The following is a 24,976-nucleotide window of genomic DNA, read 5'->3' as shown; positions in this document are numbered from 1 at the left end:
AGGGATGGGGTGGGGTGAGGGGGTAGAGATGGGGGTGGGAGGGGTGGGGGTGAGGGGGGTAGGGATGGGGTGGGGTGAGGGGGGTAGGGATGGGGTGGGGTGAGGGGAGTAGGGAAGGGGTGGGGTGAGGGGGGTAGGGATGGGGGTGGGGGTAGGGATGGGGGTGGGAGGGGTGGGGGTGAGGGGGGTAGGGATGGGGGTGGGAGGGGTGGAGGTAGAGATGGAGGTGAGGGGGGTAGGGATGGGGGTGGGAGGGGTGGGGGTGAGGGGGGTGAGTAGGGTAGGGATGGGTTGGGGGGTGCTCAGCTGGCGGGGCCGCCCCCCTGCGGCGCCCGGAACTCGGGCAGGCTCCAGGTGCGCAGCGGCGGCGCGTCGCGCTCCACGTCCTCGGAGACGGTGCGGATGTGGCCGCCGAGGGGCGAGACGCGCGCGCGGGGCCCGCGGGGGTCCAGCGCGGGGGCGCGGCGGGGGCGCAGGCCCCAGGGGCGGGGGCGGGGCCGGGCGGCGGCGTCGCGCTGCGCGCGCTCCAGGACCTCCTGCAGCACCGAGCGGAAGAGCCGCGACACCTCGTGCACCTCGGGCTCGCGCTCGGCCAGCAGCTGCCGGAACCTGCGCGGGACGAGGGGCGCCTGGGCGGGGGTCCCGCGCCCTCCCTGCCGGGAGCCCCCCTGCGGCCCCCCCCCCCCCCCCCCCCCCCCCGGGCCGCAGCTTCCTCACCTGGAAGCTGGGGTCCTAGCGGCCCTCCCTGGGGTTTCGGGAGCCACCGGTGCAAAGACGCTGAGCTGATCTCAGGTGAGACGGCGCCGGGGTAGTCAGGGGAGCCTGGGCCTCCCCAGTGAGGCTTCCCGGGGGCCCCTCCCCGCCCCCCCCCCCCCGCAGGCCCTAGTGGTCTCTTGCAAATGTGTGTCTGTGCAATGACCGCCCTGCCACCTGCCACACTCCCTCCAGAGCCCCGGCCACCCGCTGGGCGAGGATTTCCTGGGCCTCAACCGTGCCTGCCTGGGGCTCCACACGAAGGAGGCTGGTGAGCAAGTCCGTTGAGCACCTGGTTTCCTCCACCATATGGAGAATCGGGACACGGGAAATGTGAGGGGACCATCATGACCCTATGAGTGTCCCTGGCCTCCCCCTCATGTTTGAGGCTTGGTTTACCAGCCCGGATTCTCTCATCAGCACCACCCCCAGGACTCACCCCACCCCTGTCCCCAGGTGCTTCTGGAAGTAGGTACATTTGGGGGGGGGGGGATTGCATAGGACCGAACAAGAGAAACTGGGTAAGAGTCTCAGCCTGGAGGAAGAAAGGGGGCAGGGGGTGCAAAAGACTACAAGATCCAAAGGGGCGTGGATAGGACTGGAGAAGGAGTTTTAAGGAGATTTTCCAAGAAAGAAAGGGGTACAGTAGATGCTTACATTGGTTAAAGAGGTAGGTGGTTGACGATCGGAGGCATGTTCAGGTGTTTTACTGTGGGTCTGCATCCCTTTACTAGTGTTTGAGAGGTGCAGATGAAGACCTCGAATAGCTTTTGAAATTACTGTTGGTTGTCGGACTACACTTCTCTGACTTTAACACGAATCCAACCAAGACTGGGGCATGTGGGTCAGAGCTTTATTAAGGTCACGTTTATATTCAGGGACATTGTTGTACCTAAGCTCTAAATCTCTAAATGCTCAGTGCCCCGGGGCTCTGAACACCCCCCCCACACACACACACACGCTTATGCACATGTGCGGACACATACACGCACAGTCCCTTGAGGCAAACTAATATGAATGCTAGTGTGAAATAGGATACTGAAAACTGAACTCTGGGAAGACTATCTGGAAAGCCTTTCTAAGAAGGGAATATGGAAGATGAACCGATGAAGGAGAAAGAGCCCGCTGTGTTAAAATCCGGGGCAATGATAACCCAGGGAGAACAGAAAGCTCAAAGGCCTGGGGTCCTCACCCATCAAAAGTCATGTGTCTCCTGCCTGCAGCCTCCCTCTGCCTCCCTGCTCTGGCCTGGTGTTCTATGGGCTCTTGCAGAGTCTTGCTTCTGCCCTGTTCCTTTTACAGATCCCTGGGTCATCCAGGGGCCCTGGCTGCTGTCCTGGGGGCCTCAGGCCCCTGCCCCTGCCGCCACACCCCTGCAGCCTGCGGTGCTGCTCCTTTTACAGATCCCTGGGTCATCCAGGGGCCCTGGCTCCCGTCCTGGGGACCTCGGCCCCTGCCCCTGCAGCCACACCCCTGCAGCCTGTGGTGCAAGGCCTGGCCCGGGAGGGGTGTGGGGGTTACCTGAGGATGGCGGGCCCGCAGTAGGATGGGTGGATCTTGGCACAGACGTCCTCTAGCTGCAGCCGCTCACCAGGGCTGAGGTCGTAGGTGGGCCGCGGCGCGCTGGCCAGCCAGCTGTAGTCCACGCCGGTGCAGACCTTCCTGAGCGCGTTGCTGCGCTCCCATTGCTGCCTCTCGGCCTCCCGCATCTGCCCCGCCAGCTCCATCATGAGCGTCTCCAGCACCATCTCAGCCGGCCTCCGGGGGGACAGCCGCGGGGGGGCTTCATTCCAGCGAAGCCAGGGGATGAGGGCCATGGCCCCCCTCGGCCCTGCTGACACAGGGCGGGAGTGCGTCTCTCTTGGGCCGCTCTGTCAGTTGAGTTGGGGGGGAGGAGAGGGGGAGGGAGGAGAGCTGGGACCCAAGAGAGAGGCCCTGCTGCGCTCACAGCTGGAAGGCCGGATGGGGGCTTAGCCTCTCTGAGCCATCATTTCTAATTCTGTAAGACAAGATTGGGCTGTCGTGAGAAGCAGTTGTGAACAAACTTGGGGTGCTCTAAGCACCGCGTAAGGGTATGAGAGTCTCATGGACCCCTAGTGCACCCCGATGGCTGAGCCCAGGGAAGATGCCTCCTGAATCCCGGCTAACTCCAAACAAAGGAGGAAATAAACTGTGTGCGGCTGAGCACGGGCTTATCCTTGCAATTTAAGGGGAGAGAATCCATGACACCTTAGGGAAACCTAACTGGGGAACACCCTGCGTTTCTTAATGCCCCTGCCTGTTGCTGAAGGAAGTTTGGAATTGGATGGGGTTGACGTCATCCTGCCAAAGACACAACTTACCTACCATTCATTCGTTCATCCGGAAGCATTAATGAAGCGCTGCGTCCACATCTGCGGAGGAACACAAGCACGAAAGCACGTCAGGGCTGCTGCTGTCCCGCAGATGTCAGTGGGAAGAGGTAACGTGGTGGGTGAAGCATAGTGTCAGTACTGATGGGGAGGGAAAGGAGTGACTCTAGGTGACGAGGGGGGTCAAGGAGGGCTTGTGAGCAAGAGTGGGCTGAAGGGGGAGTGCGGGCTTCAGGCACACGGACCGTTGGAGAAGCTGCCCCGGGTGGAGGACCCAGCGATGGTACAAGGTGAGCCGTGTGCAAGGAGCATCAGGTGCAAGGAGCAGGGACCTGAGCTCATCATAGTTCCACGAGGTCTTACACAAGACAGGTTTGGTGAATGACTGACTGGATGGATGGACAGATGGATGGATGGATGGAAGGATGGATGGAGAGATGGGTAAATGAACTGCCATCCCAGGATGCCTGTCAGAAGCGGTTTTGTGCCTCTGACGACAGTGAGGGTGAGGACCATTCCTGGACCAAAATCTGAAGTGGGTCTTGGAGGTGCCCCAGCTCCCCCATCTATGCCTTTCCCTCTCCAGGAAGCTCCCCGTTCCGTACACCAATGGTCTTCCTGCCCAGACCCCCCAGATGCCGGTGAACTCAGTCTCAACAATGGCCATGAGGCGTGGAGATACGCACAGTTGTAGGCGGCCTCCCACCACCCTGCAGAGAAATGTTAATGCTGGAGAATCGGGCACAAATAGGAAATGTATTATGGGGAAGCAATAGCCTGGGGGTGGTGGTGGCAGCAATCAAACCTCCTCTTTACCTGTGAATAACCAATTCCCTTAGCAACCATTATATTTAGAAAATGTAAAACTTTCATCCTCCACTCAGCCTGAGTCTATCACTGGTTGGGCCTCAGATTACACCCCGGCTCCTTCCTGAGAGGTTGGAAGGGAAGGACACAGACCCTCAGACCCTGTTCTTGGGGTCGGGACAGTTAGGACCTTTTCTTCTCCGCCCTTAACTGCTTCATGTGTTCAGAATAATAAGGCTGGGCAGTGGGGGGGGAGGGGAGTGGGGGATGCAGGTGGGCTGTGCTCCGTCCTGAGAGCCGCGAGCCCCAGGAGCCTCTTCCCGAGGCCAGGGATCTGACTGAATCAGGCAGTGGGACGCCTTGCAACTGGATGTGCTACGTTTCCTATAGTAGCAGGTGTTTGTGTTTTTACAAGTACATGGGTCGGGTTGGTGCTTAACAGCAAAAGAGTGAATGGTGTCATTTCAGGTATTCATTCAACCCCGTTAGGGCCCTGCAAGTATGGATGGGTTGCCAGTCCCGCAGGGGCTGCTGGCGGTGCTCAGCCACTCTAGCCCCACGCTCTCTCCAGTGCCCCCCCTCCCCTGCCTGGGACTTGGCACTAGGGTCAGCTCCTCTCTGGAAGCGTTTCCTGCCACACTTTTCCCGATGTGACCACTCCCCACTTCGTACCCTGCCTATACTCTGTACAGACATTTTTCACAGCACCAGGAACGCTTTATGGAGTGTGACCGTCTACTCCCCCACTGTGTGTGTCATATGTGGGCGAGGACCATGCCCTATTCTGCTTCCATCCCTGCTGCTGGATAGCACCGCAGTGGTGCTTAATAAAGACCAAACAAATGAATGAGTGAGTGAATGCACGAACAAAGGAATGAATGAAGAATGAATGAATGAATGCATGATGATGAAAGAGCAAGCCCAGGGGCGCCTGGGTGCCTCAGTGGTTGAGCATCTGCCTTTGGCTCAGGGCCTGATCCCAGGTCGGGTCCAGGGATCAATCCCATATCCAGCTCCCCACAGGGAGCCTGCTTCTCCCTCTGCCTGTGTCTCTGACTCTGTCTCTGTGTCTCTCATGAATAAATAAATAAAATCTTAAAAAAAAAAAAAAAGAAAAGAAAAGAAAAAAGAGCAAGCCCCACCAATCTGACCTCCCTTGAATGAGGGGGCTTTTGTCAGCGGCCATGGGAAGGACAGTCTCCTCTGGCTGCCATAGTTCCACATTCTTCCATCACTCAGAGACCCCTCCTGAGGATGGGAGATTGGCTGAGCTGTGGGGTCATGAGGATATGTGGGGTCCCCCTGCCAGGATGGTTCCCCCATCTCTGCAAAACTGAGCCTCACCTTATAAGGTTTCCACATTTGGCCCTGGCTCTCCTTCCCCAGGAAGACTTCTTTGGTAAACCTCCCACAACCCCTCCACCCCAGCATGCCCCCACCATCACCAGGCCATAGTGCACCTGCCCCTGAATGCTGGGCACCCATCCCTTGAGCTGCACCAGCCCGGAAGGTGAATGAATGAGGAAGGGACTGGTGAGGCTCAGGGTGGAGGGATGTGATGCCCTTGAGTGAATGTAACCTGCCTCAAGCATCCTCCCCGCCCCAAACACCCTCAACTCCCCGCCACACCCTCACCGATACCACATGTCCCAACTCCCCTGAGGCTTCCCAGCCCAACCACACTGACCACGCTTTCCTCTGAAGAGAACCTTTCCTTGGCTTCCATTAGAGCACAATCGTTGGTCTGGGTCCTGCCCTGGTCTGACTCGTACCTTGATATTTCTCTGGACTTGCTCTCAGACCCTAGAGGGGCTCCCCTCCCCTGTCTTTCCTTGGGTTGTCGCTGTCCCTTGGGCCTCTGTCTGAGGCTGTCTTATTTTAATAGGCTCCAACCTTTCACACACTCCAACTACTTCGTCAGAAACCATTTGTCTCAAGAACTCCAGGTCGTGGTGTCCAGATGCTTCCTGGACCCTTCCCCTAGCATGTTCCAGTCGCACCCTAACCCACAGCTCCCACATCCCTCCCCCGTGGCTGCTGCTTCTCCTGGGGCCCCAGTGTGGCAGTGGGCATGATCTACTCGCCCAGACTGATGCACCACCCTCATCTCATCCCTTTGCCTCATCTGTCAAATCTTGCATCCAAATCCTGTTGATTCTTACAAGTTTAAGTATTGTAATTCTCCTAAATCTGTTTGTTCTCTGTCTCCCCCTTTAGTTTAGGTCTTGACCATCTGTCAAGTATATTATAGCTGCCGCGCTGCCTCCCAGCTGACAACTCAGGGCTGGTCCTTCTGATCCAATCTCTATTTTCCTTTTATTGTGGTTTTTAAAAAGTAAATAACATAAAATTTACTGTCAGAAACATTTTTCAGTGTATGGTACAGTGGTGTTAACTATAAGCACGTTGTTAGGCAACAGATCTCTGGCACTTTTTTCATCTTGCAAAACTGAGATCCCATACCCCTTGAACAGCTTCCACTCAATGATTCAGAAAACGTGATCTTCTTCTTTCTCTTCCCTTCTCTTCTCTTCTCTTCTCTTCTCTTCTCTTCTCTTCTCTTCTCTTCTCTTCTCTTCTTCTCTTCTCTCTCTTTTCTTTTTTTCCTTTTTTCTTCTTTTAAGTAAATTCCATGCCCAGCCTGGAGCCTAGTGTGGGGCTTGAACTCATGACCCTGAGATCAAAACCTGAGCTGAGATCAAGAGTCAGATGCTCAACCAACTGAGCTGCTCGGGCACCCTGAGAGCGTGATCCTTCTAAATCCTAAGTCTGATCATGTCACTATTAGAAACCATAACATAGAGCTTGGGGTCTGTGAGCAGTGAGCCTGTCACCCCCATATCTCCCCCCTACCTAACTTCACTGGCTTCAAAATATCAATAGCAATTTGAAAAATTAAAACAAATTAATTAATAATTCCAAATTAGTCACAAAACTCCTGTCAAAATTTTAGTCAAAAATAATTGTAATGTGGATTCATTTTATGATGATGTTCGATGTGATGTGGGGTGGGGCCTCCAATAGTAAAAACGTCTGTGGCCTGTGAAGGGCTTTAAATCGCCCTGTGTTTAAGCCCTGAGGTGTTTAAAGCCTTACAGTTATTCCCAACGTCCTTAATATGGCTTCGGTCCTCTATCCTGTGGCTCCTGTTTATATCCTCAGCTTCATTCATGTCTCATCAAACTTCCCCTTTCCCCCAGTCCTACTACTACTACTACTACTACTACTACTACTACTACTACTACACACACACACACACACACACACACACACACACACACACAGAATGTGCCCTGCTTTCTCTTGCTTTTAAATTTTTGCACGTATCTAGAACATTCTTTCTTTTTCTTTTCTTTTTTTTTTTTTTTTAAGATTTTGTGTATTTTTTCATGAGAGACAGAAAGAGGCAGAGGGAGAAGCAGGCTCCCTGCAGGCAGCCCAACACAGAACTTGATCCTAGAACCCCGGGACCATGACTGGAGCCAAAGGCAGATGCTCAACCTTTGAGCCACCCAGGTGCCCCCTTTTTCTTTTTCTTTTTCTTTTTCTTTTACTGAGGTATAATTGACACATAACGTTATAGTAGTTTCAGGTGTACAACATAATGATTCGATATTTGTATCTATTGTGAAATGATCACCCAAATAAGTCTAGTTAATATCTGTCCCCATACATGCTTACAACCACTTTTCCTGTGATGAGAATTTTTAAGATCTACTCTCCTACCAACTTTCAAGCATAAAATACAATATCATTAAGTGTAGAGTCATCCCCAGGACTCATTTACTTAATACCTGGAAGCTTGTACTTCTGGGCCCTCCCATACCCATTTCATCCCCCCCTTCCCACCTGCGGCCTCTGGCAACCACCAGCCTACTCTTCATCTATGACCTCAGTTTTTTTATGTTTTTGTTTTGTTTTGTTTTAGATTCCACATATAAGTGAGATCACATGGTATTTGCCTTTCTCTGTTGAATTTATTTCACTCAGCATAATGCCCTCAAGACCCATCCATGTTGTTGCAATAGACCACATTTTCTTTATCCATAGAGCACAGCACCTTCAGCACTTTACTGAAAAAAAAATCCTACTTCAGCTCTTAGCTCATACTCTGCTTCCTTTAGGAGACTCCCAAACCCTCCCCGACTGGGTTCTGGGGCCTCGTCTCTCTGCTCCCAGGCTGCTCTGTGCTTACCCTACCCTGGCACAGCCCCAGCAAACCGTGACTGCCTGTGTGTCCAACTCCCTCTCCAGACTGAGTGAGAAACCAGGTCCTGGGCATCATCCTACCCAGGACTGAGCACCCAACAGAGGGTCTGACCTATGGCGAGTGTGCAGTGGATGTCCGTAAGTACATAGAGTTGGATTAATCCCAGGGTGATGAGCGGAGTTACCATGTGGTGCTTTAGGCCTCACTGGAGGCCTCTCTCTCTCTTTCTCTCTCTCTCTGTATACAGCTGGGCTAGAACTCTCCCTAGGGAGTCCCTTCCCCCTCCAAAACTTCTCACTCTTCCTAAGATCCATTTTAAGGGACCCATCCTTGGGTCAAGCATGATCTCCTCAAAGTGTCTTTTTGTTTCTTGGTCTGGATTTGCATTTGAGCTGGAAGGAGGCAGCGAGAGAACGGCTCGCCATAGAGGGTCCTCCTGTGGCAGGAAATACAGAAGAAAGGGAGGACGGGAGGCACCGAAGACAGCTTTTATCTCCACATCAAACTGGTCTCCAAATATTGTTAGCAAAACCACTCTAGGCATGGTCAGGGCACCGCACGTTTGCTAGGGCACCAGGGCAGTGCTGCCCATGGAACGTCGCCTTCCGGGTGCCTAATGCTTATATGTTACAAATTAGGTCAACAAACTATGAAATAAAATATGTTTTGCTTTCTTCCTTGTCAGCTGTACCTTCCTAACAACGTGGAGGCTCAGATTCAAACAGAATTCTTAGACTCTCAGGAGAGAGTTCTTTACTAGAACGTGGAGGCATGGGTTGAACAAGCTCTGGCTCTCAGCCGGTCCCCCTTCTCTTCTCACACCATGAGGGGCCTGCAAAAATGTGGGGACACCCCAGCCTTCACATCCAAGGCCCATCCACATGCCTACCAACAACCACTTGTTGGCCACCCTGAGTCCTGGGCTAGTTCACAGTGGCGATGTCGCCCACCCTGAGGAGGCTGGGCCCCGGAGGAGGCTTGCTCAGGTTCTGGAAGGTGGGGGAGGCTGTCTGGGCAGGGAGTTCTGGATCTCAGAATCTAAGGTCTGATCTAGAGGGGAAGTGACCTCAGGGTGTGCACATCTTCCCAACCCCCAGACTCCTTGCCCCAGGGGAGTGAGGCCAGAAGAAGGCCCAAGGTGGTCTAAAGTGCAACCTGGGGCAGGGGCCCTTCTCCCCTGGGTGCAAGGCTGTGCTCCGACCAGAGCTGGCATCTGGAGACCCCACGGCAGACGGCAGGGGCTGGGGGCAGGGGGCAGGTGCTGAATGTTCTCCTTTCTCCCCACACTCTCTACCCCCTCCCTGCCCTCCCCGGGCTGGAGCCTTTGACAGAGACAAGGTTTCTGCTGGAGCTATTTCTGTCTCTGGTGCCAGCTGTTGTCCTGGGAGGCTCTTCAGCGGTCTGATTAAGTTCTTAAAAGGGCAAGAGAGGGAAAGAGGCATAGAGGGAGGGAGAGCCGGACAGAGATGGGCTGGCCACACACGCCAGAGGTCACTGGCTGAGCCCACGGCATCCCCAGGACCTGACCCTGCGTGAGTCTGTGCTGTGGCTGCCTGGGGAAGAACGTGATGGCCAAGGTGGTCCAACAGACACCCAGAAGGTTCATCAGAACAGCAAGTGTGGTCTTCTCTGGGCACTTCGCACAATTTGGATTCGACTCCTCCCCACCCGCCAAGTCTGAATTAAGCCCCTTTCCTCTGTGGCAAAGCCTAGCTCGCCGCAGGGTCTTGGGAACACCTGGTGACTCTGGAACCTTCCCATGATGAATGCCTGCTTCCCATTCCTCAACAGGACTTACAGTCTGCACAAACCTTGATCGAATCCTCGTTTAAAATGATCAGGATGGGATCCCTGGGTGGCTCAGTGGTTTGGTGCCTGCCTTCAGCCCAGGGCGTGATCCTGGAGTCTCGGAATCGAGTCCCATATTGGGCTCCCTGCATGGAGCCTGCTTCTCCCTCTGCCTGTGTCTCTACCTCTCTCTGTGTGTCTCTCATGAAAAAATAAATAAAATCTTAAAAAAAAAAAAAAAAGATTAGGATGGGACGCGTGGGTGGCTCAGGGCTTGAGCGTCTGCCTTTGGCTCAGGGTGTGATCCTGGGGTACTGGGATCGAGTCCCACGTCATGCTCCCTGCGGGGAGCCTGCTTCTCCCTCTGCCTGTGTCTCTGCCTCCCTCTCTCTCTGTGTCTTTCATGAATAAGTAAATAAGTAGATAGATAGATAAATAAATAAAATCTTTAAAAAAATAAAACAATTAGGACATTGGGGGACGTTTGAATATGAACTGAAGGTTAGAGATTGAGTGTTGATCTTCTTAGGTATAAAAGTAGTGTGTCCGGTTGTAGAGGAGTGTAGACAAATAGCCCAACTTAGGAGGCAATCAATGTAGCTGAAGTGTCACGAAATCTGCAGTATCTGCCATTCAAGTTGTTCAGAAAAATGTCACATATGCAGGCACACACACACACACACACACAGAGTAACCTATTAACGGTTGTTTTCTGGGGGTTGGATTTTGTGGGTGTTTCCTGCACTAGTCTTCCCACTCCCCTGCATCTTGGAGCATGGTCACAATTTAAAAGTTGTGGGGAGGGCGCCTGGGGTGACTCGGTGGTTGAGCATCTGCCTTCGGCCCAGGGCGTGATCCCAAGGGTCCCAGGATTGAGTCCCAGATCCGGGCATCGGGCTCCCTGCATGGAGCCTGCTACTCCCTCTGCCTGTGTCTCTGTCTCTCTCTCTGTGTCTCTCGTGAATAAATAAAATTTAAAAATAAAAAGTTGGGGGTGGGAATCCGGCTCAAAGCTCACTTTCTGCAGGAAGCCTTCCCAACCCATTCTACCCGCTGGACTTGTGTCCCCAGGGCCTCTGCCTGCGGTTTCCATCACACCTGCCTGAAGCGGGTGGCATCTGTCCACTGCCGCGCGTGGGTGTGGAGGGAGCGCATGGGGGGGGGGCTGCGGCCCTTCCCACCTGCCGCCCCACCACACACAGGTGGGAGAGATGGGTGCCCTCAAGGAGCACCCGGTCAGGAGGGGCAGGAGGACAGGGAGACGGGCTGGGTGGCGGGGTGGGGGGGTGCCACCCACTGTCCCCAAGGCCACTGCTGTAATCCCAGCCCAGCGCCCCGATGGCCACGGCCGCCCTGCCCTCCGCCGATGGCAGCTCCCAGGAAGTCGCCGCCAAGCCACCTTCACTGGGCCAAGCCTCGGTCCCCCTATCTGTCACATGGAGTCGTCAGGGTACCCACTTCACAGGACTGTGAAGATCAGAGAAGGATGTCACATGAGGGCTTTATAGATGAGCCAAGACATTGAGTTTATGAACTCAAGAAGGGGAAAACAACAACAACAAAACCAAAAATAAAGCCAAAACAAAAACCAAAAACCCAAGCCATCCCATCTTTATTTTCAGGAACTTCAACTGAAATGTTGAATTTCTAGCAGTTGTGAACGCAGCCGTGGCCACAGAAGTAGGGGTGGCACCTGTGAGTTCACCTCCAGCGGAGATCACAGGTATTTTCATAACGCTTGAAAGCTGTTATGTTTGAAATATGCTTTATGCTCATCACTACCGTAAACCTGCCACTAGATTTCATTATTTCACGTGTTGGTGGAGGGGCACATGTATTACTATACCTCACATTGATTTTTTTTTTTAAATGTATAAATAGCTACATTTCAGTACAGCTGGTTTCTTTCCTAGCCCTCTGAACCGAATCTTACACATTTAGAAACATTTTGCTAAGAAAGTGTCCAGAGGCTGTAGGGACTTCCAAAGGGGTCTGTAGCATAAAAAATAAAGGACCCCGTGGTTTGGTGCAAACTTGTCTCCGCCCTTCTTCCTGGCCTTGCCCCACCCCTGGCTTCTGGTCATGGCATTGGGAGATCTGAGCCCCCTTGGGTGAAGGGAGAGTCGGGTGGGGAGCCTCAGTTTACCCCCACCAGCAGGAAAGCCCTCCCATGCTCTCTCTGCCTTTAGGCATCACTCAGCTAAGTGCTCGTCCATTCACTGCTCTTCCCTCTCCTCCTTCCTTCCTCTTCATTAACCCTCCCACCCCCCCCACCCCCCCCACCCCACCCCCAGCTCTTCCTTCAGCCTATTTCTGAACATCCCCGAGGATAGTGCCTTTTCCATGGCTCCCTCGGAGACACTATCACCAGCTGTGGCTCGTTAAATGCGCTAGAAAAACCATCCCCAAGCTCAAGGGCAAGAGGAGTCTGGTTCCAGGCAGTTAGCAGTCAGAGGGGAGTGGGCATGTCCCAGTGGTGGGAACAATCAGGGATGGGCCCTTAGAGGTAGAAGCAAGGCTCCGACACCCCTGCACCAGGCATGAGAGGTTCACCTGCCTCTGGTGAGTCCCAGGCCACTGGCCCCATGGCCAACAGGGAGGGAGGGTGGAGTCCTGGCCAGGAAGCTGTCATCTCAGTACAAAGGGAGCCGCACCCAGGCCCCACCTCCAGAGCAGATCTCTAAGAGCTGCGCTGGGTGTCCGCTGGCCAGAGCAAGGGCTGCCTCACGTGTCCCCCCCAGGCCATGGGCATGGCGCGGCCACTCCACCAGGCTGTCCCAAATGGCCCAGGGTGTCCTAGAGCAGGGAGGGTGGCTCTGCAGAAGCCAGAACCTCTATCTGGGCAGAAGCCTCAAAACAGGTGCAGAGAATAAATGCTCCCCTCTTTGACCTTCCTTCCAGCCCTGTTTTTGCCAAGGTCCAAGGCCAACTTCACGTATTTCAAATTGACCTTATTTCTTCTTGGCGTCTTAGAAAAGGAACCGGTAATCCACCAAGCCGGGTGTGACTCAGCCTGACCTGCTGACCTGTGGGCCTCCAGCCACCTGCCAAAGGCCTGCTCCTCTTTTAAAGCTCACCTGCGGGGTCAGCTCCTGGCTGCAGCCTGCTGCCCCCCCCCCCCCCCCGTCCCCCACTGAGGTAGAACTGGGCGCCTGCTGGTGCATGGCAGGAGGGCCTATCCTACCACCATCCGTGACACAGAGATTTCTCACTTTTTTGGTTGTTTCCTTCTCTCCCCCAGTCAGCTATGAGCTCAGTGAGGACAACAGCTATATTTGATGAATCTGCCAGCATGTAATAGGCACTTGATCAGTGGTTCCTGAATGTATGAATGAATGAATGAATGACACTCCTTGTTCTTTCTCTCCTTTCTTTCTTTCTTTCTTTCTTTCTTTCTTTCTTTCTTTCTTCTCTCTTTCTCCCTTTCTTTCTTTTCTTTCCATTCTAAGGCAGAGGTACAGCCAGGAGGGCTTAAGTGCTCAGGCCCAACTGACCATGGTCACGTGGGGCAGGGAACAGGGGCACAGCTGATCCCCAAGAAACTCTACACTGATCCAAAGGTTGCAGCTCAGACATCTCTTCCCAAGCCCAATCCTCTCCCTGGAGCACATGCACACTGCTCCAACCAGGCCACTCTCCCGGGTGTGTCATCAGCACTCCTAGAATGAGGTCTCCATATCACCCTTGTGGCTTGGTCATGACCCTGTCCCAAGAGCCTGACTCTGCACCTTGCACTTAGTAGGTACTTGAATCCCAATTCTCAAATCCATGAGAGAATCTCTGGTGGGTCTCACTTCTCTTTCCCCTGCCCGGGGCCTCTCCATCAAAGCAGAAGAGAAAATGCTGGGGCTTGCTGGTTCCAGACCAGGTGGGCCTATGGCTTCCCACAGGATAGGTCACGGCCCCGAGGATATTGGGGAGTCCACTGGCCCATGTGGGACAGATGAGGACGGATGAGGCCTCCCCGAGGCCATCTGGGCCCTGGACTCAGACTGCTCAGTAGGCTGTCCCCAACCAGCCATAGCCCCGAAGCCGCCCCTCCCAGCTCCAGGCTTGGCCCAGCCTCTGCTCCACCATCTAAAAGGTTCCAGGTCAGGTTGCTGCTTCCAGGGTTCGGGTAGTGAAGCCACAGTCTCCCGGGGAGACCACTCTCTTACCTGGCTGAGGTCAGCCTCTCCGGAGGTGAAAGGTCCAGCGGGGGGCCTGCCTTCTGCTTCCCAGCCAGGGAGATTAGAGCCTCGGGGGAGAGCGGGGTGCAGGGAAGACTATGTGCTAAGCCTCTCCCTCTTCTTGCTCCTCTGCTGCTGGCTGCTGCTTATGCTCTTCCCTCTCTGTCTCTCTCAGAAGTTGTGCTGAGAGAAAACAACCCTGACCGGAGGGATCCAGCCTGGGCTGGTGTTTGTGGAGTGTGTGTGTGTGTGTGTGTGTGTGTGTGCGCGCCTCCTGGGAGGCTGGAGCAGCTCCTCCTGAACCTCAGAGGCAGCGGGCCAGCCCCTGATCTGCAGTTGCCATGGAGACCCACCTAAGCCTCTTTCACCTGGAGCTGTATTATCTGCAGAGAGCCCGGCTGACCTGACACTGACGCCTGGGAAGACCCAGGTGGTGCCAGAGCGCCTGTGTCCCCGCTGGCGTTCCTCCCTGTGCTCTTGGGGTGCAGGGGGCCCCAGCAGAGGAGCAGACCCACTGGGGACAGATGATTCCATTTGGTGCTGCTCACCTCTTCCCACCTACTTCCTCCTCCTGGAGAGGGGGCATCTGGGGGCTGGGGCCTGAAGAGCTAGGTCCTCACCTTTGCCTCCACCCCCTCCCCACATCCTTGTGTTTTCCTCTTTGCTGAACAAGATTCTTTCCCTCAAGGCAAGCTCAAGTGCAGGAAGTTCTGCTGACCTTCTGGAGGAGGGGACAAGGCAGAGGAAAGAATCCAGGGAGAAGAGGGAATGATGTTGAGGTTGAGAGGTAACATGTGGGGCTGGTGGGAGCCTCTGGTGGGTGTTCTCTGGGATCCCACACTTGCGTGTGGGCCTCCTGTCTGTCTTCATGCTCTGGACACTTTATCACTTGCAGGCTATTTGGGTTAGGAGCCCAGTGTGGCCCAGTCTGCACCCACCAGACATTAGGGGGCACGACACAGATGCATCTTGCAGGAGGGTGGGGATCTAGGATAGTATTAGGGTTCAGAGATAAAGATTTCTGTTTGAATGAAAAAAAATTCTGTTTGAATGAAAAAATTCATCCCTTTTCTAAAACCATACATTAGTCTTAATACCTCCCCTCAAAGACACCCCCCCCACACACACACAATTAATGTAAATGAGATCATATGGGTCAATGTTGTCAGCGGTCAAAAGGAAGATTTCATGGCAGCAAGGGGTGAGCTTCTGGTCTCCTGACCTGTGACTCTGGGGAACATGCACACAGATGACAGGGTTCTTTGTGTGTGTGTGTGTGTGTGTATGTGTGTGTGTGTGTGTGTCATCCTTCCTGACACAGCTGGCTCCTTTCCTGCACTTTTCAATGAAGCCTATGACCAGGAGAGGCAGTCATCCCCTCCCTCCTTCTCTCCCCTGCCTGCAGCCTTGACACCATAACTCAGAGAGGGCTTGGCGTTTGTGTTGACTGCTAATTTATTTTGATTTGTTAGCCTGTGGAGGCTTTGTGATTATCCATGCTGAGTGTGAGTTTGTTCTAGAGAGAGAAGGTGGTGGTTGTTTTCTTCTCTCATTTGACATCCGTGGAAGTTGCTGAAGCGTAGTTAAATATTCAGCAGCCATTCAGAGAAACACCAGTGGGGCCCATGACATTGCCTCACAGATGGCACTCGATTAATAAACTGGAGATGTGGAATTACGAAGCTGCTGGGCCCAAGACTAGATTAAAAACCAGGGGGAGATTGGAGAAAGTCTCTGACCCCAGATGTCAGGCTGTCCTTATGGGGGTGCTCCTCATGCTCCCTCCTCCCTGGCTTCCTTCCAGGCTGTTGGGACCATTCCAAACCATTTCTAACCACCCCATCGTGCACTGGGCTTTCAGAGTCCTGCAGAAGGTCTGTGTGGCTCAAATCCTGAATGAGATTGGATTAAGCTGACATAATGTACATAGATAGAGACCGCACTTGGGTTCACTGCACCCCTTCTCTGCAGGCAGCCCTCTCTCCATGCCTATGGCCCCAGTTCCTTCTCCAGGTCAAGGCAGCACTGTGTCCGACTACAGGAAACATGAGAGCACCCCCCTTCCTCCCGGCTGGCTTGCTTAAACCCCGGCTCTCCCTCTCTCTGTCCTTTTTTCCCAATGCCTCCTCCCTCTAGCCTAGTTCAGTCTCAAATACATTAAACAAAAGGAAACTAAGGAGAGAGGCATAATGCATTATTCATTCATTCATTCATTCATTCACTCACAGAGTGTTTACTGACCACCTACTCTGTGCCAGACAGAAGGTCCATTTCCATGGAATTCACTCACTGCTGACTTCTTTTAGATCCCGTCCTGGGTTTTGACAGACTGACCCGAGGGCCCGTGGCAGAAAAAGTTAGCTGTCCACCAAAGCTTCATGCCCCCTTCCCGAGTGTAGACACGTTCCTGGGAAGCAGTTGTTCACAAAGGGACTTCATTACCCAGCCTCATTGCCCAGCCTCATTGGCATGCCATGTGATGACGGAATGTGGGTGGAAGGGGTGTGTGCCACTGCAAGGCCTTGGCTTATGAAAGCCTCCAGTGTGATTTGTCAGCTTCTGTATTTTCCCACTTGCTGATGGGCAGCGAGGACACAGGTCCCTGAGGACGGTGGAGCCGCAGTTTGGAAGGAGCCAAGGTCTAAATTATGTGGAAGGCCACCTGCCAATCACCCATGAAATGTAAGAAATGTATTAGGTCAAGCCATTTGGGGTTTCTCTGCTGCTGTGGTTGGCCAGACCCTAACTAGTGGAAAGCCCTGTGAGAAGGGATGGATGGGGGCGCCTGGGTGGTTTGGTTGGTTGAGCATCTGCCTTTGGCTCAGGTCATGATCCTGGGGTCCTGGGATCGACCCCCCACATTGGGCTCCCTACACTCAGTAGGGAGTCTGCTTCTCCCTCTCCCTCTGCCTCTGCCACTCCCCCTGCTTGTGCTCTTTCTCTGTCAAAGAAATAAATAAAATCTTTTAAAAAGGCGGGGTGGGAGGGAATGGATGTGGATCCTTTCTACCCTCCCTTGGTCCCCTAGAAATCAGAGCTCTTCTTCCCAAATTTCCCATCTTCATCCCAAAGAAATTAATTATCCACTCCACATTGTCTTCTGCCTTTGTGCATGAGGCCCCCTTTGCCCCCAAGTTCCCCTGCCTGGGGAAGTCTTACTTATCCCCCGAAATTCAGCTTCAATCGTGAAACCCTAGTAAGTTTTCCTGTCTTCCCAGCTGCTCCCTCCTCTCCACTCCCTGAAGTTTCATTCTTTCTTCTATACATAGAGTCGATCATCATTACTCACAGGTTCCGTATTTGCAAGTTTTCCGACTTGCTAAAATTTGTTATTCCCCAAATCAATGCTCACAGCACTTTTGTGGTCATTCTGGACCTTCACAAAGCATTGAAAAACTTGACTCGCCTGGCAAACACATTCCCAGCTGAGGTTGAACAAAGCGACCCTCTGCCTTCTTGTCTTGGCTCTCACACAGTAAACAAGTGTCCTTTTCACGGTCTAGTTAGTGCCACGCTTTTCACACTTGGTGGCTTTTTGTTGGTGATTTCTGTTTGAAATGGCCCCAAGCACAGTGCTGTGTCGGGTTCCTAAGCACAAGAAGGCTGTAACGTGCCTTATGGAGAAAATATACGAGCTTAGTTCAGGTATGAGTTATAGCGCTGCTGGCCCTGAGTTCGGTGTTCACGAATCAACAATCTATATGAATAAAGTGTCTTTAACCAGAAATACACATAAAACTAGGTTATGTATTGATTGCTTGGCAAAAATGTCATGACCAGAGACTTTTAGGAACCTAACCCTGTAGTTCCCCCAGAAACAATTGTTCAGTATTTGCTAAGGCAGCATTTGCAGCAGCTTTTAGAACATTACCTCAAATAATGAGGTTCAGCTGGGCTGGACTCTGGTTCCTGAGCACTTGGTTCAGCACCTCCGCAGCGGGAGAGCTCCTCAAGGGCCAGGAGCCCAAGCCATGCTGAACGCACGTTTGTCCTGCACGTAATTTATTTATTTTTTAAAAATATTTTATTTATTTATTCATGACAGGCACACACAGAGAGAGAGGCAGAGACACAAGCAGAGGGAGAAGCAGGCTCCACGCAGGGAGCCTGATGTGGGACTCGATCCCGGGACTCCAGGATCACGCCCTGGGCCGAAGGCAGGTGCAAAACCTCTGAGCCACCCAGGGATCCCCTCCTGCACATAATTTAAAGATGATGGCGAGAGCACCCTGAGCCTGGTGTCTAAGTGAATGTCCCAGACCTGCCCCTGGGCTCTCCTGAACCCGAAAGGGCCCCAGGAGATGACTTTCCAAAGACCTGCTCAAGCCACAGACGTAAGCCAAGCAGGAATGGTGGATGCCAGGGGAGGGGAGGGGAGCGGGTGGAGCCGGGGGCCGTCAGAGGGTGGCTGGGGAGCCTGGGCATTCCACACCGGGGGGCAGGCAGGGTAGGCCTAAGATAGCAGGGGAGCCCCTTCTGTTCAACCTGGATCTACTTGTGGGAGGAGGGCACCTGGCAGGTAGCACTGAGCGAGATAAAGTTGAAGTGGCCTGAAGTGGCCCGGGGTGCTGTGAGCCCTCTGGGTGGGTGCCGACGAGAGTCCATGGAGGGGATGCCCTGGGGCCTGGGAAGAAAGATGTAGGAGAAGGTGTGACCGTGTGGCAGGATTGTCACACATGGACCTGAACCTCGCAGGTGGATCTTCATAGCGTCTATTTTTCTTTTTTGAAGATTTGATTTATTTATTCACGAAAAACACACAGAAAGAGGCAGAGTCACAGGCAGAGGGAGAAGCAGGCTCCATGCAGGGAGCCCGACGTGGCACTCGATCCTGGAACTCTGGGATCACACCCTGGACCCAAGGCAGACGCTCAACCGCTGAGCCACCCAGGCGTCCAGGATCTTCATAGAGTCCAAACTCAGTTCCCAAGGACGAACATCAGCGAGCCCAGAGCAACGAAAGGCAGCAGGCCGGCGGTTAGTCCACCGTCTGCCTACCAGGAGGAGGGAGAGGGAGGATTGTTCCGGCACTCTGGCCTGGATGGTGGTGAGACGTGACACCCATGGGGAAGCCGGGTCCGGCTCTGGCTGCGTGGACGTGGCTGTGTGACTCCCAGGGGAGAGACCAGTGACCAGCTCCACGGGCGGAAGAAAGGGTTTGGGTAAAGGTACAGATCTGGGGGTTGTCAGGGGCAGGGTGCAACGTGGGGCACAGGTGAGCAAACCCAGATCATAGAGGACCACGAGAGAGAGGAGAGCCCAGGCCAGAGCCCCAGGCCGGGAGGAGCAGGCCCAGAGGGTGCCAGGGAGCCGGGAGCCCCGTGGTCTGGCTGCTGGCCGCCCAGGCCCGAACAGAGCAACACAGGGAACCCAAGTAAGCCCCCACTGCCAGCTGTGTCTCCCCGGTGTTCTGACACCATCGCAGGGCCCTGGCAAAACTCCGGGCTGTATTAAATCACACGTGAGTGTTTAGAAAAGGGAGTGGAGGTCAAGCAGAGTCAGCAGGTATTTACGGGCCCCGGGTCCCGGGCAGCACCCTCAGAGAGACTGCAGGAAGGAGGGTTGGGGGACGGCAGTGTGAGGCCCCTGGTGTCCCCATCACACCCCCGTGGCCCGCCTCTGCTCCGAGCGCAGCTCTGAAGGGCAGTTCTGTTGCAAGCCAGAGACTCCCAGCTCAAGCTCACGACCCCCGGAGGCTGCGGAAGCCTGCTGGGCCCACCTGCAAGTGCCGTCCCCAAGCGTGGGGCGGCTGGTGTCACTGGGGACAGGCTTCACCCTACAGGCAGGGCACCCTACTGGCAGAGAAAGGCTCCAGACTCCCATGCATCAGGTCAGCGGTTCTCAGAGGTGTGATGTCACAATTCCCAGGGGCCCCCTCGGGAAGCAAGGTCACCTGCTGCCCCCGGGACGGTGGCCTTGCTACCACACCCTAGGCTGATGTGTTAGCACCTTCCCATCTCACTCTCCTGTGCCCTCACTCCTGCCTCCCCCCAAGCCCCAGGATCTGCCCCCACGTCCTTGTCCTGGGCTCTGCTTCTAGAAAAGTCAGAAGGGAAAACTCAAAATGTAGGGGTGCTGTGCGACCACCAAGAGGTCAAGTAGTGTGATGCCTGGGAAGAGCCATTAGCAACAGGGAGGTGGCGCAGGGGACCCTGCCATTGGAGCACGGGGACAGGACCAGTACCCCCTGGGCAGCCACCCCAGCATGCAGACACTTCTTGCTCTGTGCCACCCTTAACCCTGGGCTCAGCCTCGGTCCCCAGAAGAATTATTCCCTCAACCAGAGTGTACTGAAGGGTTAGCGGACAAACAGAATGCGTGGCTTTCGCCACTCCCTGCACTGCAAAGTGCATCGACTCCTCTCAGCCACTGCCAGGCCCCCTCTCTGACGCCTGGGCCCCCTGCCTTGCTGGCTCCTGAACAGCCGTCCTCCACGTAGCTGGGCCGCCTCTCCCACAGCACCTCCCCGAGGGCCAGGCTGGCTCATTCGATGACACTGCCAGGTGAGCCACGGTGGGAGGCCTCGGGTCTGAGTGACCCCGACCTCCGTGGGGATCCCATGTCGTGCAGGGTGCCTTCTCCCACAGTGGCTTTTTACAGAGAACACAGGCCAAGGACAACAGACTGGCTGATCCAGTGCAATCTTTCCCCACAAGTTAGAGCAGATGCCTTACTGACGCATGCAAAGGCCCAAGAACAATTCTTTCTGGAAGTCTTTCCCCCAAGGTCCTTTATGATAGACTCATAAGTAGCCAGAACGTACCCGAACCCTGGGGGAACTCCAAGTGCTCTGTGTTCATTCACCACATCCACCTCCCTGCACCGCCAGGCCCCCATGCATCTCCCCAGCAAAGGGTCACTAAGCAGGGACTTTGTGGCACCAGCCCCGGGCTTGGTGCCAAGGGGGGAGGTGGAGAAGGCAGGCCCATCGGTGCCCCCGGGGGCTTCCAGCCACAGGAGGGGGAGCTAGGCTGTGTGCCCCTGGACTGACAGCACCGCAGAGATCCAGGGACACCCCGGAGGGCAGCCCCTGGCTTCCCAGCCCCCACACGCTCTCCCATACCATACACACCCAGTCTCTTGAACACCCGCTGAGATACTGAGCTCCCAAAGGGCAAGCGACTTGCTTACACAGCACAGCAGGTGGGTAACAAAGCCGCACAATAACCTATGCCCATTTCTTCCAAACCTCCGCTGCCCACTGCTGCCTCAAAGGCATCCACAAATCGGACAGAGGCCCCGGGACACACAGACCCTCAGCCTTGGTCCTGAGCACCAAACACATCTCGTTTTCTGTGTTACAGGTGCTTTATCTGGAGACAATAAGGAGGTGGGGCGTGTGTGTGTGTGTGTGTGTGTGTGTGTGTGTGTGTGTGTGTGTGTTGGGTGCAATTCCATACTACTTGCTCTTTGCATAATCCTGGAAGGCTGCTTGGAAGAGGAGGCATTTCAGCAGTCTTCCAAATAAATAGATATACTTGGCCGATTAAGGAGGGACACCAGGGGCAGGAGGGGTAGGGATTGAATCTGAAGTCCAGAGCTGGTGAAAGAGTCAGGATATCAGCTGAGGCTGAACAACTGGCCTGTGTAAGACCCTCTGTTGGCTGCTGGAAATTGCCAGAAGGTGGCAGCAAGGCTCCCCAGGGGTTCTTTCAACCTGTGCCCTTGGTTCTTTCCTCAGAAGAGAAAACAAAAGCACTTTAACCTCCTCTGGCCAAACAATCTGTCTGGAATGAAAAAGAGCAGGGCAGCCCAGGAGGCTCAGGATCTAGCACCGCCTTCGGCCCAGGTCGTGGTCCTGGAGACGGGGGATCAAGTCCCATATCAGGCTCCCTGCATGGAGCCTGCTCATCCCTCTGCCTGTGTCTCTGCCTCTCTCTCTATCTGTGTCTCTCAAGAATAAATAAATTAAATTAAAAAAAAAAAAGAAAGAAAAAGAGCAGAGCTGTCCAATCGTCCAACCGGCCACAGAGAATCAAGGCCCAGAGGGCTACAAAGCAATGTCGAGGCCCCAACATGCTTCTCACTGGGGCAAGAGGCCCCTTTCCCTTCTGGGTGGGAGCTGCCAGCTGCCTGGAATCTCTGCAAACCTTGTGGGGAGGAAATTGGAAACAGGAATTGAAAAACTAGGATTCCAAAGCTTGTCCTGACACATACCGGAAGCAATCTAGCTGTCCACCAACGGGGCGGCCACTTACAAATAAGCCACGTCAACAGGCCAGACTTCACCCAGCGTAAGACAATATTTATGCCAACATTCGCTTTCCAGCTTCCCATCCTGTAGAAACAGCTGGACCCACCAGGGTGAGTGTACACGTGGAGAAAGGCGAGGAGACGGAAAATGCAGCCAAGAGAAGTCCAGTGTTGTGCTGGAATCAACGTATTGGCCGAGGCGAAGAAGAGGACTGCACGTGTGCTGGGATTCGAATTGGGGCTACACCGCCCTTTTAAACCAGAGTATAATATTAAAAAAGGACCCTTGAAGGGAAAGAGTGGCTTTTCCGTTTGCACTCGGTTCACTATTTTCTTGCTGTACATGAAGCTCAGAGAGACTGTAGAGCTCTTGAGCTTGCACATTTCTTCAAAGGGTCGTCAGAGTCAGACTCCCTGCCCGTCTTGGTTTTCTGTGCAGGCTAAAAATGACATGCACAGAGCAGTTAAATCTGTGAAAACAAAAGTGTCTGCTTGGATCTAAAGTTGGAAGCGATCTCTCGGGGGATGCGTAGCTTTAAACTATCTGGTCCACACTGTGGGTGGAAACAAGTGGTGTGAGACCGTGATTGCGGGGCTTGATCAATCTGCTGTAGGACTTCAGTAAGGAAGGATTAACCCTAGAGGCCCAACCTCATAGTTCCCTGGAGAGTCATTAATCCCGGGAGGGAGGGGAGGTTGGGACCCCCTGGCATTGCCTACCACCTGGCCATTTACAAGACACTTCCATGTCCTTTGTTTCATTTTATTAACAAATATGGGTCCTCCTTCCCCAGACCCCAAGGAGGAGCGCAGGACAGATTCCTGTGTGCTGGGGCTGTGGGGAGTCCTCGCACTCATCTCCTGAGTCCAGAAAGGCTTAGTAAAAACCATTTGCTCTCTGGTGTCTGGGAAGAGTTACCCAGAACCATTCTCGTCCTCACGGGAGCTCGGCACTGAGGCGGGGAGGCCTTATGGATGAGCAGTGGGGCTCTTCAAAGACCCGTGTCTCTCTAGTTTCAGACCTGGACCCAAAGCTTGTTTGCTGTGCAGTCCCAGCTTTGTGTTGGATCTTCTCTGAGCCTCAGCTATAATTTGGGGCAATAATACCTTCCTTGGAGAGTTGCAGGGATTAGAGCAGGTACTTATGTAACATGGCTTATCCAGGGAGTGCCCTGCTCAGAATAGCCCCCTCAATGGCCGGCAGCTGGTCCCAGGTTTGGAGACCCCGCAGAGTCAGTGTCTCTGTGTTACCTCACTGGCACATTCGGGGGCAGAGCCCATGGCCCCAATCTCCTTAGCTCTAACAAAAGACACCCTAGTGTTGCAGACCTTACCTCTGCGAGAGGTAGCAAGGCGGTGAACTGGCTCTCTCATTCCTCCCTATTACAGACTCTACTGGAGCCGACACAGACCTGTCCCAGGGGGCAGGCTTCTGGCTGTGGAGAGGGGTCCAGCCAGGGTGTCATCTTGTCCTGGCAGGAATCATCACCTCTCTCAGAACTCCTAGACCAAACCCCAAGGTTCCTGGCAGTGTCTCCGGAGACAGATTTTGCTCCCTGGCTGGACAGATGCTGTTTCCAGGGCCCAAGCTGGGTACCCTGTGAGACTCAGGGCAGAGGGGGCTCAGACTCACCCTCAGCGTTCTCTTGAAACTTGGGGAGACCATCACATCTGCCCTTGTTTGCTTGTGCAAGCCCAAGTGTAAAGGCAACGTGAGGCGAGACTGGCAGTCACAGCTCGGCTGCTGCTGTGCGCTCGCCCTCGGCTTTGCTCCCTCCTTATCTTCTCATGGTGGCTGCTTCACACCTGCAAGGGATTGGCCTGGCTCCCAGAGGTCCTTGGCTTTCCAGGCCCTGTGCAGACACCCACGCCTGTCATACAGGTTCTCGGTTTCTCTAATGCCGTGACCAGAAAGGGCCGAGTCTATCATAGGCAGCCTCTGCAAGGCCACTGACGTATCCCCCCGTGAAATTCCCACAGGTGCCCCACGATGGTGTTCTGAGTGTCTCCCTTTGCAATGAGATACCCGACACTCAGGCAGTAACTGCTGGAAGCTTCAGAGCTCAAACGGGCAGACCCTAAAGGCCAGGCCCTTTGCATCATTCCAGGGGCCAGAGCTGTCACTTGTGGTTCTGGGGTTGGCTGCACAGGGTCGGGGGCCCCCTGGGCTGATGGAACAGGAAAGGAGCCTATTTCTTATGGAGCCTGGCTCTGTGGCTGGGGCCCTATTCCCGTGGCCTTTGAGAAGTGGAGCCAACCCTAGGCACACACCTCTCACTCCCATGCACCCGGACCTCTGTTGTGCACAAAACTGCCCAGTGGGCAGCCCCCAGGGCTCCTCTTCTATACCTCTTCCTCAATCCTTGTTCACTGGGGCAAACTCAACCACCCCCAGCAACCTTGTCTGATGGGTGGGGGTAGAGCAGGGCCAATGACACTGCTCAGAATTCTCTGTTGGTCCCCGAGACATCTACCTGTTTATGCAGAAGTCAGGCGCCACACCTGAGGGGCTCCTTGGAGAGGTTGCTCAGAAAGCTCAACTGTGTTCTTCCTGCCTGCCCTAAGTCCCCAGGGCCACCTAGGCTGGTAAACGTGGCAACAGGAGTCACCTGCCCTCATTACCTGGCATCATGCTGAACTCAGACATGTCTCCCTTACCAGCCAAATACACACTGAGACATTCGAGCTTCGGGCTCCAGCTGGGA

The 24,976-nt window shown here is 54.3% G+C and overlaps 1 protein-coding gene across 2 annotated transcripts; it reads right to left on the bottom strand.

Annotated features, from left to right (window-relative positions):
• Positions 1-251: 251 nt before the first annotated feature.
• On the bottom strand, positions 252-14,394 carry RD3 (RD3 regulator of GUCY2D). 2 transcript variants are annotated; one of them, XM_072733334.1, is made up of 4 exons: positions 14,067-14,394; positions 3,096-3,146; positions 2,275-2,752; positions 252-609 (listed from the first exon to the last, which is right to left on the bottom strand). In XM_072733334.1, the coding sequence occupies exons 3-4, from the start codon at positions 2,568-2,570 to the stop codon at positions 303-305; spliced, it is 603 nt and encodes a 200-aa protein (XP_072589435.1). In that variant the 5' UTR covers positions 2,571-2,752; positions 3,096-3,146; positions 14,067-14,394; the 3' UTR covers positions 252-302. The 2 variants fall into 2 exon arrangements, with proteins under 2 accessions (XP_072589435.1, XP_072589434.1); XM_072733333.1 differs by having other exon boundaries at positions 3,100-3,146.
• Positions 14,395-24,976: the final 10,582 nt, after the last annotated feature.

This window comes from Vulpes vulpes, chromosome 13 (genome assembly GCF_048418805.1).
Source record: "Vulpes vulpes isolate BD-2025 chromosome 13, VulVul3, whole genome shotgun sequence".
NCBI lineage: Eukaryota > Metazoa > Chordata > Mammalia > Carnivora > Canidae > Vulpes > Vulpes vulpes.
Note: the sequence above shows the minus strand (reverse complement) of the source record. Positions and strands in the feature narration are given on the sequence as shown.

Excerpts from the sequence above, each read along its gene's own strand:
- RD3 (XM_072733334.1), bottom strand. The coding sequence starts at position 2,570 with ATGGCCCTCATCCCCTGGCTTCGCTGGAATGAAGCCCCCCCGCGGCTG. Across the intron at positions 610-2,274 it reads TGCGGGCCCGCCATCCTCAG|GTTCCGGCAGCTGCTGGCCG; the intron begins GTAACCCCCACA and ends CGTCCCGCGCAG.